This window comes from Nomascus leucogenys, chromosome 12 (genome assembly GCF_006542625.1).
Source record: "Nomascus leucogenys isolate Asia chromosome 12, Asia_NLE_v1, whole genome shotgun sequence".
NCBI classification, from domain to species: Eukaryota; Metazoa; Chordata; class Mammalia; order Primates; family Hylobatidae; genus Nomascus; species Nomascus leucogenys.
This window is the reverse complement of record NC_044392.1, coordinates 981,253-995,685: the sequence shown is the minus strand read 5'-3', so window position 1 is coordinate 995,685 and position 14,433 is coordinate 981,253. Positions and strand designations below refer to the sequence as shown.

Here is a 14,433-nt window from a genome sequence, read left to right as displayed (position 1 = left end):
AGGCGGCGCGCGTCGCCCCCGCCCCCCGCCCCCCGCCCCTTCTCCGCGGCTCCTCGCGCCCGGCCCGGCGCGCGCCCCCTCCCGGGCCCGGCCCGCGCAGGCGCCGCGTCCCGTCTCGGCCGTCACTCGGCCCGGCGCGCGCTGCGGGCAGCGGCCGGAGCGGCCGGAGGAACCGGGTTCGGCGGCAGCGGCGGCGGCGCTCAGAGACCGAGGAGGATGCGGCACCGGCTCTCAGAGCCCGGGGCTGCGGCCGCCGCCCGCAAATAGGAGGCGGCGCGCGGCGCGGGCGGTGCTCGGGGCGGGGGAGCTGGGGAGCGGGGGGCGGCGCGGCAAGGAGGCGGCGGCGGCGGCGGCGGCGGCGGCAGGAGCCCGCGCCCGGCCCGGCGCCCGCCCGCCCGCCCCGCGCTGCTCCGCGGCGCCTTTTCCGCACCCGCCGCCCGGGAGAGCGGGAGCCTCGGCCCTCCGCGCGGCTGCAGCTACCTGCCCTGCGCCCGGCCCGGTCCCCGACTTAGGGATGGCAAACTTGCGCCCCGTGGCCGCCCCCGCCAGCGCCGGCCCCCGCTCCTGCTGCTGACGGCGCCCAGGTGAGTGCTCGGCCCCAGACCCCGACCTGGCCTCGCACCGAGCCCTGCCGGCGCGGTCCCGAGTTTCCGCACCGGCCCGGACTCGGGGCGCTCTCCTAACCCGTCTCTGCTGAAATTCTCCCCCAGCCCGAACTGAGTTCGTTCAGCGTTCGCCCACCCCCATCTTCTGGGGAACTCCCAAACCTGCGGCCGAGGCCCCCTTAATCGCTGGTGAATCTCTAATCTCGGCCCCCCACCCCCCCAGCCTGGACAGACCCTCTTACCCGTCTATGCTAAAGTCTCCCCCTCCAGAATTCTGACACAGACCGTGCTTGCTGTCTCGAGTCTTTCCCTATCTCGGCCTGGATCCGGGCAGTGTGCCCCCCACCTTTATTAGAGCCCCCCCATTAACCTGCAGCTCAACTGTGTCTCCCCCTCTATCTCCCGTCACAGTCTGAATGCCGGACCCTGCTCCTCTCCTCCACTTCATCACTGCCCGGAGTCTCTCCTGTCCCCATCCATGTCTGCCCACAGTTTCTACCCACCCCCGGGCCTGCACCCCACCATGCTTCTTCTCTATTTCTGCCCCTAGTGCCCCCTCCCCCATATCTATCTGCCCGGAGTCCCGCCTTCCCTCGCCAATCTTGCTGCAAGTCCCCTCCCCTCAGCTTGGAATTGGGGCCGTGTCCCCCGTGTCTGCTCCGCGCCCCCTCCCCTCTAGCTGAGATCCCGACTGGACCCGCATCCCTGACTCCCGTGTCCATCTTTGGCCGGAGTCTATCTGTCCATCCCCCATCCCTATCCTCCCACCCCTGGTCATAGAGCCGGGCACCAGACGCACCCTCCCGCAGCCCCAGGGCCGGCATGATCCGGAGGGGGTTGTAGGCTGTGAAGTTGGGGGCCACTCCCGCAGTCAGCTTGGTCCGAGGGCACAGCCGGGGGAAGTCCTCCGCGCCGCGGCCCGTGCAGAGCGGGCGACGGGTCTGTTGCCCGCGGGGGGGAGGGGCGCCCGGGCCGAGAGATGCCGCCTGCCTGCCCGCCTCGCCAGCTGCCGGCCGGGCCCCTGGGCGTCCTCTGGCGCCCCCTGCCCGAAGCCCGAGACCCGCCACCCCTTCTCCCGCGGGCAACCCCGGGTTTCCGCAGCCACAGCATCAGCGGTGGCTGCAGGACTGACGCTGGGAAGTCCCTGGGGAGGAGATTGGTGGGCCAGGCCAGGTGCCTCCTCGTGCTAGCCATGCCCAAACACTCCTGGTTGTCAGGCCATATGTTCTGGGGGTGGGATGGGTTGGGGTGGGGTGGAGGGCTCACCCCAGCAGCAAGTCAAGAGTCCTTTGAGCCTTCACGCACAGACCAGCAGGATTGGCCGCGGGCTCCAGGACGCCTGGTTGGGCTTGTTTGTGCTTGGTCAGGTGTCGCCAGAGAGCCTCTACCCCATGGCATTTCCCATGGTGAGGGCTGGGGGCAAAGGTGGGCTCTGCCTGGCTTGCGCATGGAGTCAGTTGTGGGGGAATCCACCTGACCCTGGGACAGAGCAAGCACCTGGGGAGTATCCTCTGCACTGCTACTGGGGTGAGGGGCAGTGTGGACTCTGCGCAGGCTGTGTCCTGGTGATGGTAGTGGGGAGGTTAGGGAGGGTCTTCTTTGGACCAAGATTGAGAGAAGAGATCTTCCCCTCTTCTTCCCTCTCTCCTCCTTCCGCTCTCTCTTCTGCCCCCTTTCTGTATCACTCTTCAAAAGGACATGTCTAGTCTGGGGTGTGCGTGCGTGGTCTGCATTTCTGTAACACAAAGTGAGGTTCCATCTGGTATCTGCCCCCATTCCTCCCTCCCTTCCCACCCCCAGGTAATGAAGCTGAGTAAGTAGTTAGGAACTCAGCTTTCGGTCAGACGACCTGTGTTCAAAAGCTATGTGACATGGGCAAGCTACTTAATCTTTCTGAGCCTCAGCTGACCCTCTATAAAATGGGTCAGTGATCACTGCCTCATATAGCCGTTGGGAGAATGAAGTTAGGTTGTTTGTATAGAGTGTCTGGCACCTAGCAATGCTCAATGTTGATAGGGGTGTGGGGCTGTTTCTGTTCAAGGCCAAGGTCAGGCCCCTCTCCACTCCACTCCTAATCCCAAAGGAGAAAAATGAAAAACAGCTTCCAGTGCCTTCACTCCAACCCCTAGTATAATAAAGACAGAAACACCTTTAGCCCCCAGTCCCCACTTTTCCCCCAAAGTATGGGTGCAGGGGGAGCCAGTGACTGTCAGTTTCCCTCATCTCCTCCCTGCTCCTGCAACTTCCCACTACATTTCTCTGGGATCAGCTCTGGCCAGAGGGATATTAGTGAAAGCCAGGCCATGGCCTCTGGGGTCTTGGTTCAAGTGTAGAGGCTGCAGAGGTGGCAGAAGTACAGAGAAGAAACCCCAGTCAGAGTCCCCGAAGGCAGGCAGCCTGTTGGGGGAGCCCAGGTGGGAAATCACTCAGCCACAGAAGAGCCTCTACTGACCCCAGGAGGTCAGACACCATCAGGAATTTCCCAGGGCCCTTTGCCTGGGGTCAGAGTTAGCAGGGCCACCGGGCCTGAGGGCCTGAGGAGTTTGGAGAAAACTGGTTTTAGCCTGAGTGGCTTGGGGGAAGGGAAGGTGGCGCGGAGGAAGGGGACTCGAACCTGTGATGGCTGGAAGTCTCTGGGTGGTGTGGCCGGACCTGGGTCCCACTGGGGAGTGGCAGCCTCCTCATCACCCGCCTGCCCCGGCAGCCCTGACATTGGGGAACAAAAGCATTCGGTTCCTGTAGCAACGGCGGCTCCAGCTGCTGCAAAGTTCCGGGGAGGCGGGCGGAGGGCGGCTGAGTCACCGCCCCCTCCCCCGCCGCCCGCGCGGCACCGCCCCCAGGGGCCGAGGGCTGCCCCTTGTCCCCCTCCCAGTTCTGCCCGCGTTTTCCTCCTTAAGGAGGAACCCCCTCCCCTAAGAGAGCGACCCTCTCTGGCAGTCGGGGCGGGAGGGCTGCACAGAGGGGGTCGCTCCCTCCCCTCGGCCCAGTCCCCAGCTCCGGAGGCAGGATGGAGGGTGTGCGTCCCCCAGGGCGACAGAGCTCTGGGAGAGCGGCTCCTGAGGACCCTGTCCTCGGGTCCCAGCGCTGGCAGAGGACCCAAAGGCACTGAGTGGGGGTCACCGCCTGCGTGGCGGCCTGGGCAGGTCGGGCGGCGAGCGCCCGGGAGGCGGAGGGTGAGTGACGGGCGGGCGAATTGGAGCTGCCAGGTGGATAAACGCGACGGATGTGCGCGTTGCCGCGCCCCTTCCCCCAGCCCGCCCCTCCCCCGCCACCCAGCGTGAATGGGAGTCATCCTGGGAATCTCAGACCGGCCCTGGGCCTGAGACACCCCTCTCCCGCTGCTCTGCCCCTTAGCCCACAGTCTTGCCTTGGCCCTTTCAGCTGCCGAAAGCCTTGCATTCCTTTATTGGTGCAGAAGGGAAGCTGGGGAGCCCTGAGGGGTGGAAAGAAAGGGGACTTGAGTGTGTTTGGGCAGACTGGGATTCTTGGGTTTGCTGGGGGCAGGGACTGTGGTGAAGGCAGCCCCCAGCCCCCTAGAGGAGGGGCCTTGGTAGGGTTAAAAGTGAAAGGGAGACTACTTCAGCCAGCTCCGCACCCATCTCTGAGGCAGGAGGCCTTCTGATCCTCCTCTCTATCAGCCACCTCTGGCCCAGGGAGTTCTCCTCAGAGCTGACTTTGGTACCTCTCCTATCTAACTCTTGTGCAGGGATGGGTCTGTGGTCTTCCTGGGTTTGGAGGTAGCCAAGCCACTTATGGTTCAACCCAAAGAGCCTTCCCAGAGGCAGTGCCCTGTACCTCAGCAGGCGAGAGGGCAGCATTTATGAGGTCCTGAAAAGACGGAGAGGAGACAGGGCTGTGGGCCACGCTCTGTGCTGGGCACTTGTTGGGAGGCTGATGAGGTGTCTACCATCCCCAGGGCAAGGCTCATGGTCTGCATTGCACAGAGAGGGAAACTGAGGCTCAGGGGGTTAATCATGACTAAGAGCCACTTGGGCTGCCTGTGAGGCGAGGATCATCCTTCTAGGTCCCCTTCCCGGGTGGCTCAGGGAGAGGCCTCTGGGTCATCAGTGCCCCCAGGAGGACAGGCCTGGCTATACACAGGCAGGAGGGTCTTTCATGAACCAGTGGCTCTCTGTGACCCAGCTTGGAATTGGGTCTTTGCCTTATTTTGAATGGTGGGAAGTAATATAAAAAGGTGCCCCAAAAGGTCTTATGTCACAGCCGGCACAGTGAGGGTCACGCATGTCCAGGACAAAATCCCAGAATGTGTGTGAAGGTGTCTGAAGGAGACTGAGGGGAGGAGAGGGTTGGGCTGGGTTAAAAGTGGCTGCGTTCTGGAGAAGCCAGCCTGTGGCTCTGAAGGCTGTGGAGCTTGTGCTTCTTGACAGGGCGGGGCTGTGGAGTAGGGAGCAGCAGCCCAGGAGCGGGGTAGGGGAGGGAGGCCCCGAAGAGGATCCTGCCTGACACTTAGCTGTCTTATGCTGAGCCTCAGAGGGCCAGATACTCATGTATGTTCTCACTTGAGAATGCGTGTGCACCTCTGTGCACGTGTACAAGTGTGAGCCTCTATACCCCTGTGTGTGCGTGTTAACTCCTGAGTGCGTGTGACAGCATGAATCTGTGGGTTTCACCTGTCTGTGTGCATGTCCGTGTACATATGTATCCGTTCGTATGCAGAACTCCTGTGAACATCTGTGCCCTCATGCTTTGGTGTGTGTGTCCTCAGGGCACAAGGGTGTTCAAACCCACGTGTGTTGGTGTGTGTGTGTGAGGGCAGGTTCCCTGAGCTGCTGTAAGTGGGGGAGGGGAGGCCGGTTATAATGAGCCCCCACCTCCCCTCCACTGAGCCGCAGCCGTGGCCTGAATTTTGCAGCTTAAAAATAATTGGGGGCAGCAGGGGGATTGGATGTCACTCATCATCAGCCGCTGGCTTGGCTAGTGCCACAGCAGGTGGGGCGGGCTCAGCGGTTTGGGACAGGTATGATGTAGGGTGGGAAAGACCAGGGGTCTGATCCCTTTTTCAGCTCTGAGGAGGAGGGTGGGTGGGTCGGGGGAGAGGCACAGCCTGCCTGGCTTCCGCCGAATACCTCCATGTGGGTCTTGGGAGGAGGGTGCGGTGGCTCCTCTGCAGTGAGTAGGTCTGCCTGGGGCTACTCCACCATCTCCCCCAGCCCCTGTATGGCTGGGAGGGGCAGATGCTTGCTTGGGCCTGGCTTGGAGGTGCAGCATGAGGGGATGTGGGATCTGGGGCAGTGGAGAGCTCCATGGATGCTGCACAGGGACTGGAAAGTTGGGGTTCTAAATCCTGTCCCCCCTCTGCCCGCTGTTTAGACTCCTGAAGACCCAAGGGGAAGTCTGTTTCCTGGGAGCAACTGTGTCTTGGGAGAATCTAGTCATACCTGTGAATTGTCCTGTGTTTCTGATTCAGTCCCAGAGCTAATAGCTGGTCCATCTGGCCTGAAGCCTGAGCAGCAAGCACAGGGAAGGAGCAGAGGGTACTGGTGGAGGGAGACGGGCCTGGGCTGGGCCTCAGATCCTGGGCTTGAGTCCCCTCTGGCCACCTTTGTGTGATCTGGAGCGGGTTGTCTCCCTTTTCCTAGCCCCATCTTTTCTCCTCTGATGAGGACCAACTGGGCTCTAGGGACACATGCAGTGCTGTGAGCTATCCTGTGGCATGGAGGAGGGAGGCCGTGTGGATTACTTGAGGGGTAGGATTGGAAGTGGGGCTGATTCAGACCACGCGCTAGGTTCCATTTTCTGGGCAATTGGGTACAGGCTGGGCAGGCTGTGGGCAGTGACACAGCCCTGGCCTGGTGGGTGGGAGGGCACCTGCAGCTCCCCCCATCCTCAGCCGCGCTCTGGCCTGACTGGTCTGTGTGTCTGTATGGGTCGGGCTTGGGTCCTAGGTGCCCACCCACACCTGGAGTACATTCACACCTGTTGGGAGCTCAGCTTAGGGCAGCACTTTAAGGGAAGGTAGAAATCAGCAAGCTCGGGTCCTCACTCTTAGGAACTGGAAGACCCATGAGCTGAATGAACTAGCTTTGGGGAAACAGTATAGGAGAGAGGTCATGACTGGCTGGTGGCTTCACAGGGTCTGTAGTGGCGGGGGGGCGGGGGCGGGTAGCAGGCCCTGAACCAGGCCTTGGAAGATCATCCCATGGAGCTGGAGGGGAAGAGGGAAGTAAGAGGGGAATTTCTGCACCCATTTTACAGATGAGAAAACTGAGGCTCATGAGGGTCACCCAGCCAGCAGGTGGCTGGCTGGGTTGGGCCTGAAGCCCAATGTCCCCCTTGCTCGGTGCCTCTCTCCCTTGTTCCAACCAGGAAATCCACAGCAGTGATACACGTGATGTCCACACCGACAGTGCCCTCCTGTGGGCATGGCTCAGGTTGTGCACGGTTCCTGGCACATTGACTGTAACTCCACCCCTTTCTCTCCCTCTCAGTAAAGCAAGGGAGTGAGAATGACATTGTTCCAGGAATAACCTCAAAATGCTCTAACTTATAAAAAAGCAAATCGTAATCAAACATCACCACCTTGACAATTACCGCAGGATTACGCGGTGACATGCCTCACAGCTGATCATGACACTCGGGGACGGAGAGCAACAGTTATGGAGAATACAGGTTGGATGGTGAGGCTGGGGCTGGATCTGAATGCCAGGTGAATATGCTTGTAGTTGATGGGCTGACTCGGAGGAAACAGAACGATGGTTAAACAGCTACTGTTTCTTCAGGGCTCACAAGATTCCAGGCACTCTCCAGAGTCCTTTCCCTTACTGATCTCATTTCACCCTTGTGGGAAACTTGTGAGATAGGTACTATCACTGGTCCATTTTACAGGTAAGGAAACTGAGGCTCAGAGGGATCAAGTCCCTTGTCTAAGTTCACACAGGTGGACCCGGGTGACACTTCAAAGACCACGGTCTTAACTAGGAGGCCCACGCCTGCAGCTCACCGTAGGAGGTTCAGAGCCCACGCTGGCTGTGCCGGGGGCCCGCTGACCACTGTCTCTCTCCACAGGGCAAGGGACATAGGATGACCCCAGCCTGTCCCCTCTTACTGTCTGTGATTCTGTCCCTGCGCCTGGCCGCCGCCTTCGACCCCGCCCCCAGTGCCTGCTCTGCCCTGGCCTCGGGTGTGCTCTACGGGGCCTTCTCGCTGCAGGACCTCTTTCCTACCATCGCCTCGGGCTGCTCCTGGACCCTGGAGAACCCTGACCCCACCAAGTACTCCCTCTACCTGCGCTTCAACCGCCAGGAGCAGGTGTGCGCACACTTTGCCCCCCGCCTGCTGCCCCTGGACCACTACCTGGCCAACTTCACCTGCCTGCGGCCTAGCCCCGAGGAGGCGGTGGCCCAGGCTGAGTCAGAGTGGGGGCGGCCAGAAGAGGAGGAGGAGGCGGAGGCGGCAGCGGGGTTGGAGCTGTGCAGCGGCTCGGGCCCCTTTACCTTCCTGCACTTCGACAAGAACTTCGTGCAGCTGTGCCTGTCGGCCGAGCCCTCCGAGGCCCCGCGCCTGCTGGCGCCCGCCGCCCTAGCCTTCCGCTTTGTCGAGGTCTTGCTCATCAACAACAACAACTCCAGCCAGTTCACCTGTGGCGTGCTCTGCCGCTGGAGTGAGGAGTGTGGCCGCGCTGCCGGCAGGGCCTGCGGCTTTGCTCAGCCAGGCTGCAGCTGCCCTGGAGAGGCGGGGGCCGGCTCCGCCACCACCACATCTCCAGGCCCTCCTGCTGCGCACACCCTGTCCAATGCCCTGGTGCCCGGGGGCCCAGCCCCACCTGCTGAGGCCGATTTGCACTCGGGAAGCAGCAATGACCTATTCACAACCGAGATGAGATATGGTGAGTCTGAGCAGGGCCTGGGTGGGGCGGGGTCTGCAGGGGCTGACAGTGTCCCTGGTGTCCATACTGGCAGATTCTCGGCCATGCATGTAGCTGTTCACTGATGTCACCCCTCTGCTGAGCCTTGTCCAAATGTTGCGGTCTCCAAAATGCATGGCAGTGAGACCTCACTCTTGAAGAGTTTGCAGACTGGCTAGGTGAATGGGGGCACAGATCAGATAATGCAGGGTGGTGTATAAACCCAGGGAGGGACCTCCTAACTGGGCAGCCAGGGGAGGCTCCTTGAAGGAAGTAATGCAGTAACAGAGACCTGAAGGACAAGCAGAAGCGAGATGAGGGCATTCTAGGCAGAGGAAGAAGCGTGCACAAAGGCCCAAGGCTGGGAGTGAACGTGGCAGGCCCTGGCGCTGCAAGTTGACAAGTTTGCCTGGAGGCTGGAGTAGGCAGGGAGCAGGGATGCATTCCTGTCCACACAGGTCAGTGAGTTTTGGCAGTTGCCCCAGGGTCAGGGCAGAGAGAGGCAAGGAAGAGTGTCCCTGGGTGAAGAGGCCTGAGCTTCCAGGCTGCCTCGGAGGGCTGGGCTGGCTCAGCTCCCGGTGTCCCCTGTCTCCCCCCTCAGGGCCCATGTCTTCTGGGACCGAGGCCGCCAGCTGCTAGAGCTTCCTGCTGACTGGGCAAAAGCTCTGCGAGCCCTTGAGTCCTGCCTGCTCCCGCTCCCACCCCAGCTCCCTCAGCCACGGCTGCCTTCTACAGACCCCGCTTCCTGCAGCTTCAAGGCCCTGAGGGCCTCAGCTGGATCCTGTGTGCCCGCTGAACAGTGCTGGGCCAGGGACTGACCTGGAGACCTGGAGGAAACAGGGACCGACGACATGGGGGATGGGAAGGAGGCAGGTCTGGGGTCTGGTCTGCAGCTCTGGCACCGACAGGGAGGCCTCTCCTCTCTCTGGGCCTCAGTTTCCCCATTTGGGATAACAGGTGCTGGCCTATCCTCGTGAGGATCAAGGATGCAGGGATAGAGGATGGAAAGGGCATCTGGATTTCACTGGGAGAGTGTTTACAAGGAGATGGGGTATCGTGTGAGGGCTGCTGGGAGTACTGGAGGAGCGCGGCCTGTCCCCAGCCCTGCTTTGCTGGCTAGAGCCCTGGAGTTGGCCTCTACCTTTGACTGTTACCTGGAGTTGATCCCTTTACTTTTGGTGGGCAGTGGTTTCTTTGTAGAATGGGGAGGTATCCCTGAATTAATTAGAGGGGGTAGTTATCTTGAAAGTAGCCTGACCCAGTACTTTGGATGGGGGCCTTCTTGGCTTCTCCAGTGAGACATCTGGCATCGTGCCCATCCACGGCAAGTGCCCAGTGGCCTTGCTGTGGCCTCTCTCCCAGGCTAGCTTGGCCTCTAACGGCGGTCAATGAAGCCGTCCGAGTGACAGCCGGGCCGCGGGTAGGTTACAGGCCCTGGAGGCTGGTCTGGGATTTAGTGCCTGTAGGAAGAAATTGAATTTCGCTTCTTTGTTGAACATTGGCGGAGAACGCCAGGCGTATATCAGGAGGTTTATGGCTCTTCCTGCATGGCCGCCACTGCCTGTCACTCTGTGGGGGTCTCCCCCATCGTGCTCAGCTGCAGGCGGGTTCTTTTGTCTGGCTTTCCCTGCGGTCCATCGGCCCAGTGATCTGCAGTGGACGGAGCAAGGCTCTGCCCTCACGGGCGGGCACCATCTGGGCAGGCTGCCATGTGGAGCACAGAGCCAGGAGCAGCCAGCTGGGCTTGGTTGAAGCCGGAAGCAGGAGTTGGTTGGTAGCTGGGGTGTCTTTGGGGATTGGAGAGGGCCGGCGATGGGAAAGGCACCATCATCAGAGCCCCTGCAGAGGCCTCTGGGGCTAGAGATGGGTGGAGATTGGATGCCTGATTATTCCTGGGCATGAGGCCAGGTGTCTCTCTGAGCAGGGAGCCCTGAGCTGGGGCTCCCAGCTGTTCCCAAGCCTGACCTCTGCTCTTGCCCCTTCTCCTACTTGGCATGTTTCCTTGGGGTTGCTTTTCAGGGAGGGCCCCTGTAGGGAGTTGGCATGGGATGATGTGGCATCAGCTGTCATAAGTGGGTTCACATGGCACACTGGTGCCCAGAGCTGGGCTGGCACAGCCCCTTCCCCTCCCTTGGCAGGCAGGAAGCTCTTCTATTCTGCCATCCCCTCCCTCCTGCCCAACCTTTCTGGTGTGAGACACAGCAGGCACATGACTGTTTGTTCCACGTGTCAGGGCATGTCTGAGGGTCCGTGGCACTGTCTGTGCCTCGTGGCAGCACCACCTTTGCCAAGCCTTTGGCCCCCTCCATTCCTCCCCTTGTCTCCTCCCCACTGGGCTGCAGGAGAATGGACTGGCACCTGCAGCTGCCAGACTGAGAGCAAGATTCGTGGGGATGGTAGTGAACAGGAAGGGTGAGACCCTTGTCCTGGCCCCTCTCCCAGGCACCAGGGCAGGGAAGCTGTGTTCATCTTCTCTGGGACACCCCTGAGGAGGATCCACAGCAAGGCCTAGCAGGGTGGGCTTTGGCTGGTACCGGAAGAGCACTGGGCTGGGGGCTGGTGGGCAGTGACTGGGCGGTGTGCCTGGGACGCCTCAGAGCCAAGTGAGTTTGACAAGAGGGTACAGGCGCCTGTTAATTTCACGCAAACTGCCTTTGATAGATCTCTTGTTATTTTTGGTGAGTTGAGCCATAAATTTGTGCCATCTTGCTGCCGCAATCTGTTAAGTGGGGGGAAAGGAAGAAAAGAAAGGCAGGCAGGAAGGAGCTTGGTGGCGGACTGGCACAGAGGGTGGCCGAGGCCAGGGCTGGAAGGCGGGCCGCAGAGGTAGTGCCAGCTGTAGGGCTCAGCTCCTGACGGCCGGTGCCAGCCTGCAGTTCCTGCCCACTGACTCTCTAATCCTGAGGAGGCACTGGGCAGTGGGAATGGCTGTGCCCAGCGACACTTGGGAGAAAGAACCCCGCCTCATGCACGCCTCTTTCCTTGGCCACAATCCCTACCTCCCCTGTGGGCGCTGGCCGGCGCCTGGCTGCTTGCCGCAGGCTCACCCTCCCCACCATCAGGCTCCATCCTTGAGGTGTGGCCACCAGGTGAACCTGGGGTCTCCTGGGAGGCAAGAGTGGGCTCAAACCCCCACCTGCCTCTGTGACTTGGACAAGGTGCTGCCCATCTTGGGGCCTCAGAACCCCCAGCTATCTATGTGCCACCCCCGATCCAGCCCCCAGCAAATCCCCAGTGCTACCGAAACTCCTCAGCCTGGTGTTCAAGCCCCAGCCGGGACCTAGCTACCACCTGCTTGTCGGCCTTCTTTCGAATTCTCCCCCGCCCTTTCAACCAAGGCCACTCGAATGGTGTTTGCCCTTGGTTATCCAGAACTCCTGCATCCTTCTAAGCACTGCTCAAGCCCTGTCCCCTCTAGGAAGCTGCCTCTGATTTGCCCAGCCCTGTCCTAAGATTGGCATTTCCCTCCCAGCGCTCAGATTCTGCTGCTCTCTCTTGGCCATCCTTGTCTGGCAGCAGGAAGTGGGGGCCTTCCCTGCCTGTTGGGGGCCCAGGCAGTGAGGAGGCAGGGTGGGGGTGGGGAGACCCAGCACACATGGTGGTGGTATTTCCTGGAAGGTCCTTCCAGCCCAGCTCTGTGCTGGTGGGGCTCTGTGTGCTCTACCATAGGGTGGGGAGCGGGGCCCGGACGTCCCCAGACATCTCAGCAGGGACTCACACACATCTTCATGTCTTTATCAGAGTAGAGTTTGTGCCAGGCCTAGGGCTGGCTGTGAATGAGATAGGAGGTGAGCTAGGCACACTGTCTGCCCGCTGGTGGGGGAGAGAGAGCACTAACTAGGACAGCGGTGGTCAGGGCCACAGACTGAAGTCGCCCAGTCCGGGTTCAGTTTCGGACCTCCCCGCTGACTGGCTGAGTGACTGTCGATAAGTTCCTTCACTCCCACTTCATCACCTGTAAAGCGGGGGTAGTGAGAGCTATTCCACAGAGCTGTGGGGAAGGTTTAGTGAGAGGATGAGCGTAAGTGCTCAGTGACTGGCACACGGTAGATGCCTAACAAAGTAGTAGCTGGGTCATCATAATTTAGTGTAATAGGTACGACTGTGACCCTGCCAGATGTCAGAGGAAGAGGAAGAGTAAGAGGGATTAAACCACAAAGGGGAGGAAGGTAGTCTAAAGAAGGTGATTTGGAGTTGACTTTTAAGGAGTGAATAGGAATTCACTAGCCTGTGAAGTTTCTCTTTCAATTGTATCGTTTTTTAAATTTAATATATTAAAAATAAGTTTCATATCCTAAAGGGAAAGAGTTACCATTTATCTGAAATAGAAGATAACCAAAGAAACCACCACAGTGAAAACAAAATGCCGTTATTAACTTCTAGCTGGATGCTTTTCCTACCTCTCCATTTGTTAGAGAGAGGAATTAGCACACATTGGGGATGTGTTACAGTCTGGAACTGCACAGGCTTTATCTCTCATGCAGTTGGAAGGATTAAAGTGACCATGTAACTTATCATCTAAACTGTGACACGTCTGAGGTTATGAAGGGGAAGAGGTGGGTACCATCAGTTACATCAGGACAACAGGCACAAACCAGACTATCCCGTACAAACTGATGAAGAGACCTGGGAGAGCCTGACGTCCTCAGTCCAGGATCCAGTGTCATTTAATGGCACATTTGTGAGCCGCCCCAAGTCATCTTCCGCCCCATGCTTTGGGGAAGCTCTCAGGAGGAAGGGCTTTCGAGGTAGAGGAAACAGCCTGTGCAAGGGCGTGGAGGTGTGAACCATGCTGGGGGTAGGAGCTATAAAGAGACTGGAGCTGCTGGATGGTAGCCCTGGTGGAGGGAGACGGGGCCAGGGCTTTGACTGCCATCCCAGGATACTGGGGCCTCATCGTCTTGGCCAAGGGCTTTATGGCAGCAAGAAACTGGGCGTCTTGGGGGAAGCAGGCTGAGTCAGACACGATCCCGGCTCTCGAGGAGCTTCTGGCCACATGGGGGAGGTGGCAGGGACCCAGCTATCTGTGGTGGGAGGCTGAGTAGATAGGTCAGCAGCCCGGGGAAAAAGGATTATTGGGGTGGGGGGGGTCTGGCATTCTGGCTAGGTTCATGATCTCATAGGGGTACCCAGTTTCATTGGACTGCAGGGGCAGAGGCTGCGCCTTTCAAAAGCCACCTCTTTCCCCCACTGTGCCCTGTGATTCTGATACTCCGTGGGGTGCAAGAAGCACTGCTGGGGATGGGGTGCCATGGAGGGGCATGACAGAGCGTGTGTCAAGGGGATCGGTCGGCTCCTGCCCAGGGCTCCGGGACCAGCCTCAGGAAGGAAGCAGGGAGCCCAGGGAAGGGGCGATTGCTTTGTGAGTCACAGTGCTCTCTCCCCGTGGAAGTGAGGATTGTTGTGGTTATTTTAACACATTCACACCATGGTAGGCTGAGGGCACAGGACTGTGTGGAGTTTGGGGGACGGGGTCTGTGAAGCACAGCATAGCAGGTATCTGCAGTCCTGTGCAAGTGACAAAGAGCCTGTGCTCACCCTGCCTGCTGGCACCGGGGGTGAGGCAAGAGGGGCCTCTCTGTGGTTGGGGTGGAGGAACTCCCAGCAATATCTGGCCCATGTTTGCTGAATGCCTGTCTTCCCAGAAGCTAGGCCCTCTGAGCAACAGCGGCATGGGAGACTGAGACCCCTCCTCAGGCACCACAGGAGGGATGAGCCCAGGATCCTCACAGGTATAGAAGAAGGTGGCCTGGGGACTAGGCCGTAGAAAAGGGGACCAGCATATCCAAACCACTGTATTGTCCGTCTAGGAAGGCTTCCTGGAGGAGGTGGCAACTGACGTGTAGATGATTTTGGCAGATTGCAATACAGGGAAGGGTATTTCAAGGGCAGGGAATAGTGTTAGCAGATGTGTGGAGGGAGGAGAGCATTTGTACATTCTATGGATAATGAAAAGGGGTGACA

At 59.8% G+C, this 14,433-nt stretch overlaps 1 protein-coding gene across 10 annotated transcripts in view; it reads left to right on the top strand.

Moving 5' to 3' along the window:
• Positions 1–409: 409 nt before the first annotated feature.
• ADGRB2 (adhesion G protein-coupled receptor B2) overlaps positions 410–14,433 on the top strand; it is a 36,972-nt gene continuing 22,948 nt past the window's right edge. For all 10 annotated transcript variants that reach the window (XM_030823298.1, XM_030823297.1, XM_030823296.1 and 7 more), the window contains exons 1-2: positions 410–584; positions 7,632–8,451. In XM_030823298.1, the coding sequence (XP_030679158.1) occupies positions 7,647–8,451 (805 nt within the window). In that variant the 5' untranslated portion in view covers positions 410–584; positions 7,632–7,646. The remainder of the gene's footprint in view (positions 585–7,631; positions 8,452–14,433) is intronic.